General features: G+C 42.7%; 1 protein-coding gene across 1 annotated transcript; it reads right to left on the bottom strand.

Annotated features, from left to right (window-relative positions):
* Nucleotides 1–551: 551 nt before the first annotated feature.
* On the bottom strand, nucleotides 552–18395 carry RIC3 (RIC3 acetylcholine receptor chaperone). Its single transcript, XM_065403856.1, has 5 exons — nucleotides 18172–18395; nucleotides 14991–15069; nucleotides 11868–11961; nucleotides 2118–2266; nucleotides 552–1042 (listed from the first exon to the last, which is right to left on the bottom strand). The coding sequence occupies exons 1-5, from the start codon at nucleotides 18370–18372 to the stop codon at nucleotides 552–554; spliced, it is 1014 nt and encodes a 337-aa protein (XP_065259928.1). The 5' UTR covers nucleotides 18373–18395.
* Between the last annotated feature and the right edge of the window lie 1287 nt (nucleotides 18396–19682).

Below are 19682 nucleotides of genomic sequence, written 5' to 3'. Positions count from 1 at the left end.
TCATGTTGTCCCTGCAGATCTCCTTGCCGGTTAGGCTAGGAGATAATTACCATCTGCTTCAGAGCAAAAGAGAAGCTACAAAACTTAACACTGTCCTCTCCATCTTCCTAAATAATCTGATGCAAATGGTCTTGTGTTCATAACTGATAGCTGTCAAAGTCAGCAGGTTGGACAGTTGGGGCAGGAAGTCCATTCCTAATACTGGCAAGGCAGGACACTACAGTGCAGCTAACATTTCAGAGGAAGAGGTGGTTATTCAGAGGCAGTAATCACACAGGATTAAGTAAATACAGATGTGGATATTGGAACAGAATCATCTTCTGTTCCCGTTCATAACAGCCTCTAGCAAGCAAGTGCTGGAGGTAATAATGGAGTAATTTAAAGAGGGCCATTAGCTTCCAATTCAGATGGTGGTGGTGGTGCGATCATGGCCAAGGGACTGGAAATAGTGCCAAGAGCTGGAAACGGAGAAGATAAATGTGGGTCAAGAACAAAGAGCGCAGGTGTGAGAGTTTGAGGAATCTTGCTACGGCCACACATGGTGGTCCCCATTACTCAAGTCCCTTTGTGTTTCGCTTTCTCAGTGTGCCTACTGCATCTGGATCATTGGCTTTTTGGCTTTTCAGTCCTGCATTTTCGTTGTCAGAATCCATGAAGAGATCATCTTTGGCTGTGTCTTCAGCCTCACTGCAGCTGTCAGCATGGAACCCAGCATTCTCTGCTATGACAGCAGGATCATCCTCATAGTGGCAACAGTAGCACTTCTCAAAGTTATGGCTGTGATGGAGGACACCACCTTGGTCACTGAAGCTGATCTGCTGGTCCTTTTTCTGTCCCATATCATGGCGTTCACACTCTGTAGTGAGATCAGACAGTAAAGTTTCACTACACAAATAATCCTCATCTTCCATAACCTCCATTCTTTCAGCTATCTCTTCAGCAGAGGGCTCGTTCAGATCAGGGTAATCCACAAGTATTGTGTCCTGTCTATGCTTGAAGCAATCAGAATTATCATAGACAGGATAGGTCTCTTCTGGATAACCTTAGGAACAAAAGTGACATGCACCTTAAAATATTAAATCCAATTTTAAAAGGAATAGACCATCCTGATATAAAAACCACGCTGACAAATCTGTTCAATGAATTTAGAGTTTATCATAAGAATGTTAAAGTCTTATGAGAGCAACACTTAGTTTTTACTCTGCTGAGGCTCCCTAAAGTACAGCTAATTCAAATTAATACCATCCCAAACTTGTAGGGGATGGGGTGAAATCCTGGCCCCTTTGAAGTCGATGGCAAAACTCCCATTTTCAACAGATTTTCAAAAGCACTCCACACCCACTACTGGGGCTAGAGTGAGAGCTATGGGAGCTGCTGGGTGACGATATTTTGAAAATCTGGTCATAGCTCTTTAAGTAAATACATTTCTGAATACCTCAGTGCCTCTCTAAGACATGTTTTGAAGACCTCAGATATAGAATTAAACAACATCCTTTAAAAAGCTGGATAACTAGATGAAACCGAATGCTTTTGTTTATTTCATTTTTTAAAAATGCATGAAGAACTAGACTAAGAAAGCAGAGCTTGAGGCTACCAGGATGTTTTAAAAACACAATCATACAACACTTACAGCAATGAGAAATCAAAATGAGTTTAAAAAGCAGAATTTTAGAAAGACAGAACTCCCGGAGTTAACATCTCCAATTATCTTTACAATATTAGAGCAAGCAAAGAAACAAAACCAAAATTAAGTAAATAAGGCAAAATATATTGGTTCTTATTTCTGTGGTATTACGCTGAAGAAAATAAAACCTGGCCAAATTAAGAAAAGCACAGAAATAAATCTCTGTCAGCCAAGACAAAGTAACAAATGGCGTGTACTCAAGCTCATCTGCCAATTCTGGCAACAGATACTGTTATCCAGGCAATGTGAGATGCTGGGTAGTTCAAAATCCATTTGCTCATTAATATAATTGAAAAGTCTTGGAGGCCACCTTTCTGAAAAGAAATGAGGCAACTGTGCAGGAGTCTGTTTGCATCTGGGGGGAAATATTCCGGTTCTGGCAAAACTACTTTGTTCAGATGACAGTAAAGAAGAAATAAAAGCCCGCATTTACCTTCCCAATCCTCCATATAAGGAGCTTCTTCAGCTTCCTTCTCTGGAGAGATGCCATCTATGAGTTTACCTTCCTTCATGACCCTAGTGATCTCTCGGAGCTGCTGGAGTAATCTCTTTTCCTGGTCTGTTGTAACATTTTGGGCCCTGCTAGAAAACATCAAACACCAACCCTGAAGGAGTCTGGATAGCAATATTATCAGTATTTAATATTTGTGTACAATAGGATGGTCACAACAAGCAGGAGGGCTAGGAGAACGCCATACGCAAACTAGAGTTATGAAGTTGCTTGGTTGGTGGAGAATGCAGCATGGTAACTCTAAAGGCTTTTTTTAAAAAGGCTGAATGAGACTTGGCAGATCCTTGGTTGAGAAACGACAGGAAAATGCATGTCCTGTCATGTTGCTTCATTCAGGATCTACACTAAATTTTAAACAACGTATGACACAGTGTGCATAGCACCCCATGAAAACTCCTCACTGACTGTGGGCAGCTGCTCAAGCAGCTCCTTAATTGTTGCTTTGACAATACTGGCTTCTCATTGGCAAGTTAAAGTATTTTATTTGCAGCCTGGCAGCCGTCATTAAGTCAGTTGGCCAGCAACATAATGTCATCATCAAACAGCAAAGGCAGGATAGCTCCATGGGGCAGGAGGGAGAGATGAAAAATTAGGGTGTTTTTGAGTTTAACCTTAACGGGGGCATCTGGATTTGAATAGGGGTGAGAGAAATGAGGTTATTTTAGGATTAAGTCAAAAGTATAGTCTCTACAGGCACATCATTTCACAGCATTTATTGATATATTTTATTATCCAGTGAATACAAGCTCTTTGCTATAACTGCTCATTGTACAGTAATCTCAGTCTGGTCAGGGAGAAAAAAATATTCAGGCAGCAGGTTTTTCATATTTCCACCCATTGGTTAAAACCAATTGATTCATTGTTTCTGTTGTCAGTTTCTCCCATGCTGATTAAATGCCATGAACAGAGAAGCACTTGGTCTGAGCAAACTATTTTTGTTACTGTCTTTCTAAAAACAGATAAACATACAGCACAGCTGTGATTTTAAAATGATTGGCCTGCTTCTGCTATCATTTACGCTGATGTAAATCAGGACTCATTCCACTGTAGTCAATGGAGTTATGCTAGCACAAAAGCAGTGTGAAATTAGAATTGTGCATCTGGTAAAACTGTCAGAGTGGTTAGGGATCGTGGGCAGATGCTGTTCTCAGTTACACAGGTGTAAATCCAGAGTAAGCCCATTGATTTCATTTGAAGTACTCTGAATTTAAACTGTATGACTGTAACTCAGGAACGTCTTTGTCCCAGCTAGGGTGCATAAGGGTACAGGGATCCTCTGGGTCTGGGATCTACATTCTAGTTCGCCAAAGATATGTTATCTAGGTCTGAGAGTTAAGGAAAGACACCCAAAGGTGAGCCTCACCCTCCTGTTAGGCAGTGAGGAAATTGAGTACTGTATGGTTCACAATGGATGCCCATTTACAGTCTGAGCAAAATGTTAATAGATTTGTGGGGGGGAAAACAGGGTTTATCCTGTGTTGGAGCAAAGACAATGAACTTTTGGAAGTACATCTGAGGTGCAAATGAACACCTGCTTGTCCTTCATCAAGGTGAAACAAGTTGCCACAGGACTTGGCTTCATGAAAGAAGGCGCTCAGCTATCCTGGCTGAAAAACGCTGTAAGAAAGAGTTTGGGGGGGGGGGGGGGAGCAGTACCTTATTCGCGAAGAGGGCATTGTGTGAGTTGAGTTTAGGCAGTAGAATATGTGTTATGATTCTATTTGCTATTCAGTAGAACCTCAGTTACGAACATCAGAGTTATGAACTGACTGGGCAACTACACAACTCATTTGGAACCGGGAGTACGCAAGCAGGCAGCAGCAGAGACACCCCCCAAAAAAAGCAAATACAGTACAGTGATGTGTTAAATGTCAACTACTAAAAAATAAAGGGAAAGTTTAAAAAAAAGATTTGACAAGGTAAGGAAACTGTTTCTGTACTTGTTTCATTTAAATTAAGATGGTTAAAAGCAGCCTTTTTCTTCTGCATAGTAAAGTTTCAAAGCTGTGTTAAGTCAATGTTTAGTAGTAAACTTATGAAAGAACAACCATAGGGTTTTGTTCAGAGTTTCAAACATTTCATGGCATGCATCTGACAAAGTGGGTATTACCCACGAAAGCTTATGCTCCAATATGTCTGTTAGTCTATAAGGTGCCACAGGACTCTCTGTCGCTTTTTACAGATCCAGACTAACACGGCTACCCCTCTGATACTAAACATTTCAGAGTTACGAACAACCTCCATTCCTGAGGTGTTCATAACTCTGAGGTTCTACTGTATAACCCTCCCCCCCCCAGTATTTCTATTTGCTATCATATGACTCTCTATTCTTTATTAAATAAACTTACATTTGCTTTTTCAATAAACAAATCTAAATGCTGTGCGTTAAGCTGAGGTGTGCGGTTTCTCTGGGAGTGTCCAGTGGAACAGGGGCTGGCCACTGCAGCAAGATGCTGGACTTGGGTTGGCGTGTGCACACTCTATATGCTTGCCTGCATACGGGACAGCAAGCCCGCATGGGCTGAGAGGGGAGTGCTTGAGTTGCCTGTGACTGGGAGAGTTAGAGAGTTGACCCCTAGCAGGCATAGACAGGGCTCCCTCTCGCTATGGGGGCAGATGGTAGCAAGGTGCCCCACAACCATGGGTACCGCTGGGTAGCATCGCAGGGACTGAGATCAAAATTTGGCCCTGTGAGTAACAGAAGATCTTATTTTTAAGTATTCCTGTAAGATGAATATCAAACCTAACGGGGGGTGGGGGAGAGCTCCTGAAACAGCACACAATTGGGGATGCAGGGCTCTCTCTGTGGCTTCCTTGCTCTGCACACAACTTCCAGTCTGGTATATCTGCTCTGGGAATCATAGAATATCAGAGTTGGAAGGGACCTCAGGAGGTCATCTAGTCCAACCCCCTGCTCAAAGCAGGACCAATTCCCAACTAAATCATCCCAGCCAGGGCTTTGTCAAGCCGGGCCTTAAAAACTTCCAAGGAAGGAGATTCCACCACCTCCCTAGGTAACGCATTCCAGTGCTTCACCACCCTCCTAGTGAAATAGTGTTTCCTAATATCCAACCTAGACCTCCCCCACTGCAACTTGAGACCATTGCTCCTTGTTCTGTCATCTGCCACCACTGAGAACAGCCGAGCTCCATCCTCTTTGGAACCCCCCTTCAGGTAGTTGAAAGCAGCTATCAAATCCCCCCTCATTCTTCTCTTCTGGAGACTAAACAATCCCAGTTCCCTCAGCCTCTCCTCATAAGTCATGTGCTCCAGACCCCTAATCATTTTTGTTGCCCTCCACTGGACTCTTTCCAATTTTTCCACATCCTTCTTGTAGTGTGGGGCCCAAAACTGGACACAGTACTCCAGATGAGGCCTCACCAAGGGGAACGATCACGTTCCTCGATCTGCTGGCAATGCCCCTACTTATACAGCCCAAAATGCCGTTAGCCTTCTTGGCAACAAGAGCACACTGTTGACTTATATCCAGCTTCTCGTCCACTGTGACCCCTAGGTCCTTTTCTGCAGAACTGCTACCTAGCCATTCGGTCCCTAGTCTGTAGCAGTGCATAGGATTCTTCCGTCCTAAGTGCAGGACTCTGCACTTGTCCTTGTTGAACCTCATCAGGTTTTTTTTGGCCCAATCCTAAAGATGAGAGCTGCGAACATCAATTGAGAACTTCCAAATACGGGCCAAATGGATGCTTGACAACAGGTTATATTTTTTCTTCACTGTCACCGCACATCCCCCACCTCGTGTACACACTCTTACTGGCAGAAGACACCTGTACGTCACTCAAATTCCTACTATAGTTGAAATTCTCCACACACTCTGACACTAGAAAACAGGCTGTTTACAGAGCTGATGGATTTTATGATCTTGCTACTTTCTCATTTTTACTTGGATTTTAGCAACGGAACTGGAACTTTATTAGCTCCAGTTTTGTTAACCAACAATGGGCAGGTCTGACAGACAGTAGGGAACTTCCAAAGGGCAAGTCTTTATGGACTTGACAAGCCTTGTTTGATAAAATTACACCATCATGCTATAAATCAGATAGGGCCAAATTCCACCTCTGGGTTCCACTGAACTCTGATGGCAGAATTCGCTCCATAAAATTGGTCTGGTTCTAAGATCACAAATGATAAATATCTGAAGTGTGCAGTTGTGGAATTTGAAGACATGTATTTGAGATGAATGTATCATACTATATGAAATGGGTTTTGTCAGTTGTCTACCCTGGGCTGTGGATGAAATAGAACTGCCAGCCCAATCCCCCTTTTCCAGAGACAAAAAATATGTAAACTGAAGAAATATCACCTTGAGACAGCAGCCAGCCACTGAGAGCCTACGTGACTCTGTGCTGAGCAGTGCCGGGTTTACAGTGGCGCCAGTGGCTCCATGGAGCCAGGCCCATGCTCAGAAGGGGCCCCGGCCTGCTCCACTTGCACTGCGTCCCGAGACCCTGCCAGCCCACTGGCTCCCCACCACCCATCACTTGCTCCTCAGGCCGATGGCTCCTCTCCGCCCCCTGGCCCTACCCCCCTACTCCTCTCTGCCCCCTGGCCGGACCCCAGTGCACCTCAAGCTCTGGGCAGTCTCTGCGTCCCACCACCTGTGGGGCCCCATCTGTCCCCCCAGAGCTGAACCACCTGTGACTGGTGGAGAAGCCTGGCCAATCTCAGCCAGGTGTGGGGGCGGGGAGTGTGACAGTATGGGGGGAGCGTGCCTGGGCTGACTGCACCACTCCCGAGTGGCCAGAGCAATTCCCTGCCCCGGGACCAGCTCTGGCTGCGCTGCTGGCTCAGCCTGGCAGACACAGTCACCTCCCAGCAGGGCCGGTGAGTGCGGCCAGGAGGCAGGGGGTGGGGAGTGTGTCTCTGGGGGATGCTGGGCTGTGAGGTGGTGGGGAAGATCTGTGTGGGTGGGGCACTAGGGAATGGAAGTTCTGTGGCGGGTGCTGGGCAGTTGTGGTGGGCAGGGCCATCCTTAGGCATATGTAGCATACGCAGCTGCGTAGGGCACCCGAAAATTTGGGGCACCACTGGGACAGCAAATAAGAGCGGGTCGGCTCCTGCACACCCGGCGCCCGCTGCAGTCTCCTTGGGCAGGGGCCATATTCACAAAGCTGAATGCACCAGCGCGGCACATTCTGCGTGAGGGAGAGGGTACAGGGGTCTCTGTGGGGAACTGTGACTCTCCTCCACCGTGAGGCTCAGTATCCTTTGGTGCCTCACCCCTCCCCGCTGGGCTGCGAGCCCAGGCTGCCGCAGCGTCTGCTGCGTACGAAGCTCAGTGTTTGTCAGCAATGGGTGGGGGTTCTTCTGGGGCTCCACGGGCGGGGGTGGTGGCTGTGCCCCAAGTTGGGCATAGGGGCACCAGTTTAATAATACTGCGTATCCTAAGGACGGCCCTGGTGGTGGGGCTGTGGGTAGGGGGGGCGCTGGGCAAGGGTGGTGTTGTGCAGGGTGCTGTGCATTTGTGGGGCGGGGGAGCTCTGGCCATGGGGAATCGGGGGATTGGAGGTGTTCTGGTGTTGGCCGGGGGGGCAGTGTGGCGCAGGATGGGCCCACCCCCGAGGGGAAGGGGCATGTTGGCAGCACAGGGCCGGGCGGGCCACTGTGCGTCTGGTAACTGCCGGTTTGTAAATGGTGCCATGCCCCATTGCCTCGGCTGGCCCCTCGCTCTGAGGACTGATGTCCCTGCGTCATGCTCCACTGCCTCCATGGGGGCCCACAAATTTGTTTGGCACTGGGCCCACAAAAGGTTAATCCGGCCCTGGTGCTGAGGCAGGGCCCTAGCACAAGGAAAAGTCTATTAAGAGGTGTTCTGCACTCTATACTACTTGTATTTGAAACTCCTGAGTAAGGTTCTACAGTGTGGCTTTAAGTGTCTTGCTCAAACAGTGAAATTCACCACAATGCAGAGGGGCAGCACAAGTCCTTATGCACTATTTACATCCCACCAAAGCCCTCAAACTAGGACTTAAATGAAACTTAAATGCTGCATAAGCTATGTGATGGTCTTCTGTACAGGGAGACTTTCACATAGGAGACACTGCATAATAGGAGGCGGCAGACTGTTTGCACTGGCAGAAATGATCATTTCAGAGAGTGGCAGGTGTTCATTCTTGCTGTGCATGCTTGTAGCTCCAAAAGAGCTATTACAATTTATCATGTCAATGAAGCACATGCTGCATTGTGGAATCCCAAAATACTCATTGGCAGGTACAGCAATGTTTTTATATACTTACACTGAGATCATAACAGTTCCTAAGGAGCTATCATGATTGCTATGAAAATCCGTAATCTAACTTGGTGTCTCATACACTTCAATTTGGAGCTCTTGGCCTTCATCCTCTTAAAACAGCACCATTAAAACACAGCTATAGGCAGAAGAGAGATTGTAAAAATGGCTCCATGGAGTTCTATATTTAGTCCCTCTCAATTTCCACTGCACATTTGTTCAGTTTGTGGTAAAAAGATGGTTTTTCTAATTGCCATCTCTGTAAATGTGACTTTGTACCTTACAATGAAGTTGGGTCATTTCTACCTCCTACCTAATCATCAGAAATAAAGATTTTTACAGCTGAACATTAGCTGACAATTTCATTGATGCACAAGCCAGAATAAAATCCAGCTCTTTAGTTGCATTGACTCTGCACTGTTGAGAGAAAATTAGATGGTTCTTGTCAATAAACAGATAGGCTCCCCAGCACTCTGAGGCCTAAGTTTGAAAGCTGGGTTCCACAATGAGAGTGTTAGGGAAACTCAAGCCATCACTTAGCATATGGGTGTATCAAATAGATATTTGGGCATCTTAGGGCCCACCTGAGTGGAGCCACTAGTTGTTAAGAGTCAGACATCCAGGTCTGAAAAGCAAGCCCACTGGAGCAGATATGCTGAATGACAACATACCATTTTTTACATTCTCTTTGCTAACTATAATTAAACAAAAGAAGAAACAAAACTATCTAAGACTAAAGCAAATTTAAACTGCAAAACTATGTCAAATGAAAATGCAGTTCCACTATGAAAAGTAACTAGCAAATGCAGTTTCTTATCCTGCATAGCTGCTCCGTGTGTCAGTCAGACCTTTTTACTTCAGTGTAAAAGGAAGATTTTACTGTTTGCTATACTCATTCCTGCACAGCCATACTGCTTTAGGAAAGACAGATGGATTCTTTGCATCAACAGAATTTTTAACTAAGTTCCAATTGTAGGGCCACCAGTTTAATGTATGCAAATTTTCCCCAGTTACACTTGTACAATCCCACTGAAACCAATAGGTTTGGGGGATATAACATGAGGCCACTGGGGTTGCACAGGTGTGACTGGGGGCAGCATTTGACCTATAGAACCTTTCCTACTGGTTATGATGCGGTAGCCTGAAAGACCCTAGCTTGACCTTCAGATCCCAGGCTGAGTTTCTGGGACGAGCACTTAGAAAAATCTTTTTTAATTGTAACCTGAGCAAATTTGATATGAAAATCACTTTTCAGAGTTAAACTGCACTTTAAGTTCTTGCGCAATATACTGCATGTGCTGCTAAACCTCTTGGTAAGGCACAACAGGGTGAGTTAATGAGTGTTTTAAACTGTCCTTTCTGGGAATTAAAGATAGATTCAAGGACACTTGTGTAGTATTTTTGTGGATTAACATGTGCTGGTCATTTAGATACCAAATAACATCTCTTGAATAGAAACTTATGAATAAAACAGCTCTTGAATAGAAATTTAGCAAAAAAAATATTTCAAGATATACTGTACATTGAACAGAATGATGAAAACAGGAATATGACATATGGTTTAGATATTTGTGGGAATGCGTATGGAAAGATTTTGCACATATTGCAGCCATGTCCCCATATTAAAACATTCTAGTAAGAGCCTGGAAGAACAACAGAGATAATAGCCTTACACACCCAGAAATCTTTGTTTTCCGTCATCAGAATCTCAGCAAAGGTCTGAGCAATCTAGATGAGTAGTTCCTGCAGGGAGATTTTGCAGTGGCCAGGTCTATGCTAAGAAATGGAAACCAGCAAATAAGCTAAATGTTAAGAAAACTCCGATCCTAACTGGATGCTATAATAAATAATAACAGCGTGACTGAATTCACAAACTGGGAAAGGATTACATTTGTTCAAAAGAGAAGACTGAGAATTTTGAGATTGTTTCAAAGCTTTATGATTCATGATGCCCTTAATCAGATGTGTCTATCGAGAAGTCTATATTATGTAACTAATGTCATCTGTTTCTTGGTTTAGACATTGTTATATTGCCCTGTACTTGTGCCTCTTCCATCCCAGATCTTTCTTTACCTCCCTCTCTGTTAATACTTACAAAAAAATCCTTTCCCCCCTCTTCTCTTAGCTAGCTCAAACATTCTGTCTTCTAGTTTACTGACCCATTCACTTATCTTAGCACAAACCTTCCATTTTCAGCCTGCTGACCTAGTTACCTCCCGAATCCTGTCTTCCAAAAAATCAGGCCTCTCCCATGTTTAATTACTCACATCAAGCCAGACCTGCAAGAAGTACTGCACTTTACTGATCAACCCAGAGATTTGTGCAGATGGGACCTAGGGGACATCAAAATTGGAATCCAGAAACAAATTTTACAAATCAAACCTATTTTTACAAAGGCCCAAACAAAAATTCCAGTTTCAAACCCCAGTTTAGGAGGTTTTCAAAATCTCAATCTGGTCCCCAATTGACTTCACTGGGCATTGGATCAAGCCCTTAAAAATAACATATAAACAATTAGAAACAAAATTAGAGCAGGGATAAGGTTTTTCATTCTGGATGTAAAGAGTATACATTTAAAATCAAAAGGAAATGGGAGCAGATTAAAAATGGCCCATACCATTTATTTTGTAATTTTGTAAAATGTGTAACAAAATCTCGCTGTATTCAACTTTCATATTACAGCCAAATACAAACATATTTCTTGGAGTATTTTTAATAATTTAGCTTTTTATGGAAGAATATGCAATCATTATTTCAAAATAATTTTAAACAGTGTATATGTTAATAAGTTTTACACCAAATATTAGTGAGCAAATTATCAAAGAAAAAACAAATTTAAAAAGACGAATTTAGCACATTTTCTTTTTTCATATTTACTAACCAAGAGGGTTTGCAAGTTAAACTGGTGGAAATTGCTTACTGGAGCAGATTAATATGCAGCCTTGCCTCTAAGGAAACATTTTACAGAGATTCAAAAAGGCATCTATGTAAAGGATAACCGTATTACTGTTTTATAAAAAGATCCAGAACACTAGAAGCTAACAGAAAATGAAGTAGTCATCTTGGGCACACTCATTGGCTTTTTTTGCTTTGCTTTGCTTTTGGGCCTAAGACATTTTCATGTTCAGTTTAGACTTATCTGTCTTTATCTTCCAAATTACATAGTACAATGGGGTCCGGGTGTTCCCCTTAAGGAAATTGACATTGCAAAAAATAATTGAATATAGAACGTGAAAAGAAAAATGTGAAAAAAATAGAGCAAAATATTGTGTCAACATTGTGAAGTAGAAACATAATTACTATTTTAACATATACAAGAGATTTACATTTTGATAAAAAGAAGATTTTCTTCCAAGAGAAAGTTTAATTTATCTACCCTAAACAGAAAGGAGTTCTTCTTTAAATTCCTGTAATATAAAACATACCTGTCACAATTAGGTCCTACTCTATTGATTAATTTTTCCATAGCCTCCTCAGTCTCTCTCAGCTTTTCTTGTAGTTGTGTGAGCTCATAGTCAGCTGAAAAACAAACACAATCACTAGCAGCTCTGAAAACTTATTCCTCTAGTAGTATTACAGACTGGTTGTCTCAGCAAACACAGTATTAAGCCAAAACTGGTTCTGAGGGATCTAACAAGAGCAGATGAAAGCTCAGTCTCCATAGAATTATTGGAAATATTCGCTTTCACTTCTCCAGGCATAACAAAAGGAGTGCAGAGAGGTTCCCAAAGGCACAGAGATGCACAGAAAGCACTTCTCAGAATGGCTAACAAGCAACCACTTGATATGCAGATTGAAATGATCTGACAGAAAAAAGCCACCTAATCTGATGCTCTAAAGGAAATTTAGTGATATGCTGCCCTATTGTAAAATCAACAGTTCTCATGGAATGTACCTCTTAAATTCCTGTGAATAAAGATTCAAAGCCACTCAAGTTAATATATTTTCTGCTGTCAGATAATGTCTGGCTCTTCATGATGTGCAAGGATATAGGGAGACAGCTCAAGGAACTTGCACCTATGCACATGAGCCAGCCACAATCTGGGTGGGGGATATAGCCATGGCTCCAACCTCCTGGCTAGTATTACTAACCCATCAAAGGTGAAGGCTGGACCCCTTCTAAGGATGGTGGAGCTGCTAGTGCAGCATACACATCCCTAGTGCCCATAAGAGAATGGAGTGATGGAGGGGAGGAAACATTCAGATGCCAGATACAGAAATTAATCGTGCCTGTATGGTACAGCCCTGCATGCGAAGCAACTTGCTGTCTCTGAACTTCCTCTTCTTTCCCCCCACAACCCCAGTGCACTAGCAAACTAACGCTGTTGATTGGCACGTGTGGCACATATGCTCTCAGGCAGCAAGAAGGAAGCAGTCTCTCCATTTATTATATGTATTATTGTAACACCTAGAGGCCACAACCAAGATTGGGTCCCTTGTATATACTGCACAAACATGTAATGAGAAACTGTCCCTTCTTCAAAGTGTTTACAGTCAGGGCCCGAATTCTGCGAAGACCCTGATTCCACAAAGCATCTGCTTAATTTTATGCACTGTGAGTTTTCAAGCTTTTGCACGATTGAGGCCTAAATAGACAAGTAGACACAGGGTGGGAAGATGAACAAAGGCAGAGACAGGTAAAGTGAGATCCCAAGGTCACAGAGCAGGTTAATGGTAGGACAAGGATTCAGGTCCAATGATCTATCCACTATGCTGCCTCCCCTCTGACTAGTGATAGATTCTTTAATAGGGTGGCCAGGTGCCTGGTTTTCGACCAAAGGGGACCTGACAGTGTCCAGCCAGTACTACTGACTGGACAACTAACGTCCAGTTACTGAGGGCGGGGGAGGCGGGGAGGTGCCAGGTCATCATCTGCGCCAGCCCCTACTCAGCTGGGGTCGCCTCCTACCTGTGTTGGGTGGCTGCAGCTCCCAGCCCCGGCTCCACAGGTGAGTCCCTCCCAACCCGTGGGGGGTGGGGGACGGAACAGGAGCAAAGGGGAGGGGGGGGCGCTCAGGGGAAGAGGTGGGGCCGGAATAAAGATGGTAGAAAACAGAGTCAACAGATATTATTTATCCCTAATTTCTATGATTCTATAAAACATCATGATGTGCATTTATGTCATGATTATTACAACAATATTACCTGAACCCTGTGATAACATTGTCTTTTTAATACCCTATCAAGTATTTGTGTTTTCTATGAGAATTTAGCCAACTAAATAAAATACATTTAAATGTTATTACAAACAACTGCTCACCTGAGCTTTAAAGCTAATGTATTAAATTATCCATCAAACGTGTATATTTAGAAATAGGCAGATTTGTTATTTCATTGGTATTGTGACCATACAACTTGGGGAAAAAGAAACAGTAACAGCTGGGTGGAGAGGGGAAGCTGGCTGCTTCCTTTACCTACACATATCAAATGTTTCAGCAATTTAAACAGTATGCCAATGGGAAGAGAATGTAACAGACAGCCTGGTAACTGCCCAGAACATACACATTAAGAAAAGGCATTTAGCTGTGAGAACTTTGCTTCTCAGCTTTTAGAATTATCCTAGATTGAAAGCTCTTTTTGGAGCTAGTTCCATTATTATTATTATTATTATTATTAATATTTGGCCTTTTAGCACTTCGGTCTGATCTAAAACTCAACAAAGTCAGCAAAAACTCTCATTGCTTTCAGGTACCTTTAGATCAGGCCCATACTCAGTAGTTAATGTTTGTTCAATGCTTTGAAGGTGTAAAGTGCTAGCATATACCAGCGCTAACTATTATTATTACTAAACAGGCAAGGTGGAAAAACATTTTATTTACTGGAACTCTAAATCATGAAGCTTTATTTCTTTATATGTTTGATTGGCAGGTTTCATACGTGATCATTTTAGGGACTTGGCAAATTCATTCCACGCTGAGTCTGGAGGGCCCCATTGACTTTACTTTGCCCACATGCAATGACTTGCAGGATTAGGGCATTATGTTGCATAGAGCCACTTCAGAGCCAGGTGGACTGAGGATTTTGTATTTTGCAATGTGTATTGCACTTTTTTTTTTCTTTGTAGGTGGAGTGTTCTTTATACTACTAATGAGCACTGGTAAAAAAACCATTTTTTAAAAACACCGTGATATTAAGCTAAAACCCTCACTAAATTGTTTATTCAAGCAGAACAAAGAAAAGAGAACAGACACTTCTTGTACTATGTTGTGTTGCTCCCACTCATTGCACATTTCACCTTTTATTGTAAACATGTCAATCCTTTAAACGTTTTGATTTTAAACATTCACTTAGAAAGTGATGGAGCAGTAATTTGCTTTACATCATCTCCTCTATCCCACCGCAACATAGAAGATAATGCTTGCTGCTGTATTTTCCTATTTGGCATTGAAGGTTCCAGAACAAATTCAGGGAAACAACTTGTTAAAAACTACTATCTAACATCAACTTTACATGGAACAGCAGATTTACAATGTATCCAGAAGACAAAGACACTGTCCAACTGTATGGTTACGTGGGTAATTTCTAATCACCTGGGAAATAATACTTACTGATTTTCCTATTCATGTTTCCAGGTATAGGAGAAGGAGATTTCCTCTCCACTGTAGTGGTTTTTCCCTTGGAAGAGAGCTGTAAGTGGGAAAAAAATTACTATTATAGGAATTTACAGCAACAGAAGTACAGAAGCCTCACAGGCATCACACCAAGAAAAAGAGAGAAAGCTAAAATTATGCTAGAAACTAATCACAGAAAATACCACCAGAGGAAAAAACAGACAGTGATCATGAAAGAAACTATGGAAACCTAGCTAACCAAAAACTGCTATGACGTATTTATAACTGGCGATTTTTTTTAACCAAAAATAAGGATTAACTGAAAAATATCACATTTACATTTAAAAACTGCGTACATTACTCTAAAGGCCCCAATCCTATAATTCATCTGTACAAAGAGACCCACTACTAAAAGGGGTTTTGTTTGGGCAAAGACTGGCCTTTAAAAATACTGGGGGGGAATTAAATCCAACCTATTTGCCTCTCTTTCTTTGGCAAAAGTTTTCTGGCATTTATGTACTTTTCTGGCTTTGCACTAACACTGTGACAGCAACACAGATGTCATCAGGGTCTACCAAAAAGCGATATGCTCTTTAGTCACGCCCTTTCATCTGTATAAAGGTTGGATGCTGCTAACTGTGCTTAACCAGCCCAGTCAATATGCCTCTTTCCTGGCCTGCAGGAACACTTCTGCCCTGCTTATCCTGGGACTCTCCTGGGCAGAGACTACCAATTGTTCCGAGTCGCCGGTCAGTGCCTGGTTCACCCCTTGTTCTGCGGGGAGAAGGAATCTCCCCAAGCTCCTTATGCAGCAGAGATTAGTTTCTCCCCTTTGCAGGCTGACACATCGGGTCACTGGAATTAAGGCAATGTCCATTTCAGCTCATCTGCTCCCTGGCAATCTGGGAGGAAAAGGACGTAACAGTCCTGCAGAGGCTGCTCTCCCTCCCCCATGCTGTAACCTGTGATGCAGGTAGCCCATACACGGCACACTTTACACCCCCTGCATGAACATGTAGTATAAGCCTCCATTTTCCATGAAAGTAAATATTAGGCATTTCTGAGTAACAAGTATCCATAAAAAGTTCAAGATATCTGAGAAGTGTTTAATCTGTGATTTTAAAAAAAAATTATCTTTGGGACAGATCCTCAGCTAGGAGAACGCCAGTGAAGTTAATTATCAGAGGGATAGCCGTGTTAGTCTGGATCTGTAAAAAGCAACCGAGAATCCTGTGGCACCTTTAAGACTAACAGATGTATTGGAGCATAAGCTTTCGTGGGTGAATACCCACTTCGTCAGGCGCATGTAATGGAAATTTCCAGAGGCAGGTATAAATATGCAGGCAAGAATCAGTCTGGAGATAACGAGGTTAGTTCAATCAGGGAGGGTGAGGTCCTCTGCTAGCAGTTGAGGTGTGAACACCAAGGGAGGAGAAACTACTTTTGTAGTTGGCTAGCCATTCACAGTCTTTGTTTAATCCTGATCTGATGGTGTCAATGAATGAACCGGTGATGTTGTAGCTGATCTGGTTAGGTCCTATACCGAAAACCCACCGACCGCTATGCCTACCTTCATGCCTCCAGCTTCCACCCTGGACACACCCCACGATCCATTGTCTACAGCCAAGCACTGAGGTACAACCGCATCTGCTCCAACCTCTCAGACAGAGACCAACACCTACAAGATCTTCACCAAGCATTCTCAAAACTACGATATCCGCACAAGGAAATAAGGAAACAAATCAACAGAGCCAGATGTGTACCCAGAAGCCTCCTGCTACAAGACAAGCCCAAGAAAGAAACCAACAGAACTCCACTGGCCATCACCTACAGTCCTCAGCTTAAACCTCTCCAACGCATCATCAGTGATCTACAACCCATCCTGGACAATGATCCCTCGCTTTCACAGACCTTGGGAGGCAGGCCTGTCCTCGCCCACAGACAACCCGCCAACCTTAAGCATATTCTCACCAGCAACCACACACCGCACCATAACAACTCTAACTCAGGAACCAATCCATGCAACAAACCTCGATGCCAACTCTGCCCATATATCTACACCAGCAACACCATCACAGGACCTAACCAGATCAGCTACAACATCACCGGTTCATTCACCTGCACGTCCACCAATGTTATATATGCCATCATGTGCCAGCAATGCCCCTCTGCTATGTACATTGGCCAAACTGGACAGTCACTAAGTAAAAGGATAAATGGACACAAGTCAGATATCAGGAATGGCAATATACAAAAACCTGTAGGAGAACACTTCAACCTCCCTGGCCACACAATAGCAGATGTAAAGGTAGCCATCTTACAGCAAAAAAACTTCAGGACCAGACTCCAAAGAGAAACTGCTGAGCTTCAATTCATTTGCAAATTTGACACCATCAGATCAGGATTAAACAAAGACTGTGAATGGCTAGCCAACTACAAAAGCAGTTTCTCCTCCCTTGGTGTTCACACCTCAACTGCTAGCAAAGGACCTCACCCTCCCTGATTGAACTAACCTCGTTATCTCCAGACTGATTCTTGCCTGCATATTTATACCTGCCTCTGGAAATTTCCATTACATGTGTCTGACGAAGTGGGTATTCACCCACGAAAGCTTATGCTCCAATACATCTGTTAGTCTTAAAGGTGCCACAGGACTCTCTGTTGCTTTTTAGTGAAGTTAATGCAACTCCAATGATTTACACCAGCTAATGATGTTTTTCTTAAATAGTTAAAATAGAGTTAACTATGTCTCTCAGACTTTGTGGAGAAACAAGAATTGTAATGAACCCAGAAAATAGTGGGACCTAAATTATAGGAAGACCTTTGCTGCAACCTAAGGGTACATCTACACTGCAGCAGCTAGGGCCGCACTGTCGCGTCCCCACTGCTATATTTAGCAAGCTAGAGTGGGTACATCTACACAAGATGGATATTACACCCGCGTCTCTAATATAGGCACATCCTTAATTACCGTGTTTGCTATTGTGAAAGCTATCATATGGAATATGCCCATTTGTCACTGTCCCATAAATTGCTGACTCACTAATTTGTATCCTCTTCTGAGCTGGGTTGAACTAAAAATATTTTTGTCTAAATAATTTTTTAAAACAAGCCCAAAGTTAGACTTTTTAGATTTCACAGATGCATCAGTGTCTTAAAAACAGATGTTTATTCTTACCTTATACAGAATGTACAGTATGTATAAAAGGATTCCAAATCCATAAATGGGTATGATCTGCCCCACGAGACCTCTCCCACTGCCACCTCCTCCTCCACCACCTCCACCACCCTTGGCCTTGGCAACTGCCTCTGCCAGGTGAGACCTTGGAAAATGGGCACCAGAAGACCTGCCATCAGGGGACATCTGATGATGCATCATTGGTGGAAAACGACTTGTCTTCCCTGAAAAACAAGTTGAAGATTTTTCTTCCATTACTTTTTATTTTTCTGTATAGAAGTGAAATAGTAGTTTGCAGGGTTGGCTTCATTTCTGTGTTCTTGTTTTAAAGCACCACATTTGCATCGATGAAAGTGTAGTGGGCTGAAGATAAAATTGTGGACTATTTTTCCAATAATTCACTATGTGCAATATCGTCAAATATGTAATTATAATTTCTGTCATGTTACAGATGGGGAAATAGAGATGTGGATAAGGACTGAGATAAACAGATAGCTAACTTGCCCAAACTATAGAGCAAGTCAAGGATTAGAACTCAGAAACTCTTACTCCTGGTTCTGTGCGCTACAGGTCACTAAATATACATCTCTTTCCTGGACAGGCCTAATTCTGCAGTAGAATCTGTTAGCACAGACACAGTGCCCATGTACTTCAAGGAACTCTGCAGGAATCCATGCTGGCAGATCTTGTTGCAGGATTGTGATGTTATTTGGCACAGTAAACTGTACTGGATTCTTTACAGCTCATGTAATAAATTAGTATTTATGGTCTTATTTTAATTACTAACTTTTAATTCAAGAAAGGTGTTGGTTGCACAAAGTATTTACTTACAAAATATTAATGGAGAGATTGATAGATACAAAGAGCAAGGGAAGTATTTTTGCAGGGGGTGGGAAGTGGAATGAAGGGTATTTCACGGAAATGGAATAAATTAACATTGGTACTGAATTGAGGGGTGCTTGCCCCAGCATCCCACTAGGCCACACAGCACCTGGGGCCCTGAGTATAGGTTATGAATTACAGTGAGTAGAAAGCTTGTTTTAGAGGAAATTATTTTTTAAAACTAATTAAGATCTTATTTTAAAAGTTGCTGACTGAGTAGCAGCTTTTCTTTTTCTTAAAGCGAGCTGGGAGTGTGCATGTCACTAACCAAAGAATTCTCAATCTAACACAGCTCTAACAGCTCTTTCAGAGTTACTATAGTCTATTTTATTGAATTATTAAAAGTGTACCTTGTAAGACAGAATATCTTATTTACAAGAGTCTTGTAGATACAGCAGGAATGTTTTGTAACAACAGGTTGCTATGGAAACAATTACGATGTCATACACAAAGCACTATCACTTCAGGTGGGGAGTAAGCAGCAGGAGCGGAAAAACTCTTAGGAAAGATCTCATATTCACTAAAATGCCCTTTATAAAAGCGATCAGTTGCAGGGTGGAGGGGACAGAAATATGTGAGAGACAGAACTATTTTAAATTGATTATTTTTCTACATCTTCCATAGGGTGA

Source organism: Emys orbicularis, chromosome 4 (genome assembly GCF_028017835.1).
Source record: "Emys orbicularis isolate rEmyOrb1 chromosome 4, rEmyOrb1.hap1, whole genome shotgun sequence".
Lineage (NCBI taxonomy): Eukaryota > Metazoa > Chordata > Testudines > Emydidae > Emys > Emys orbicularis.
The sequence above is the reverse complement of the archived record's forward strand: the minus strand, read 5'-3'. Positions and strand labels throughout refer to the sequence as shown.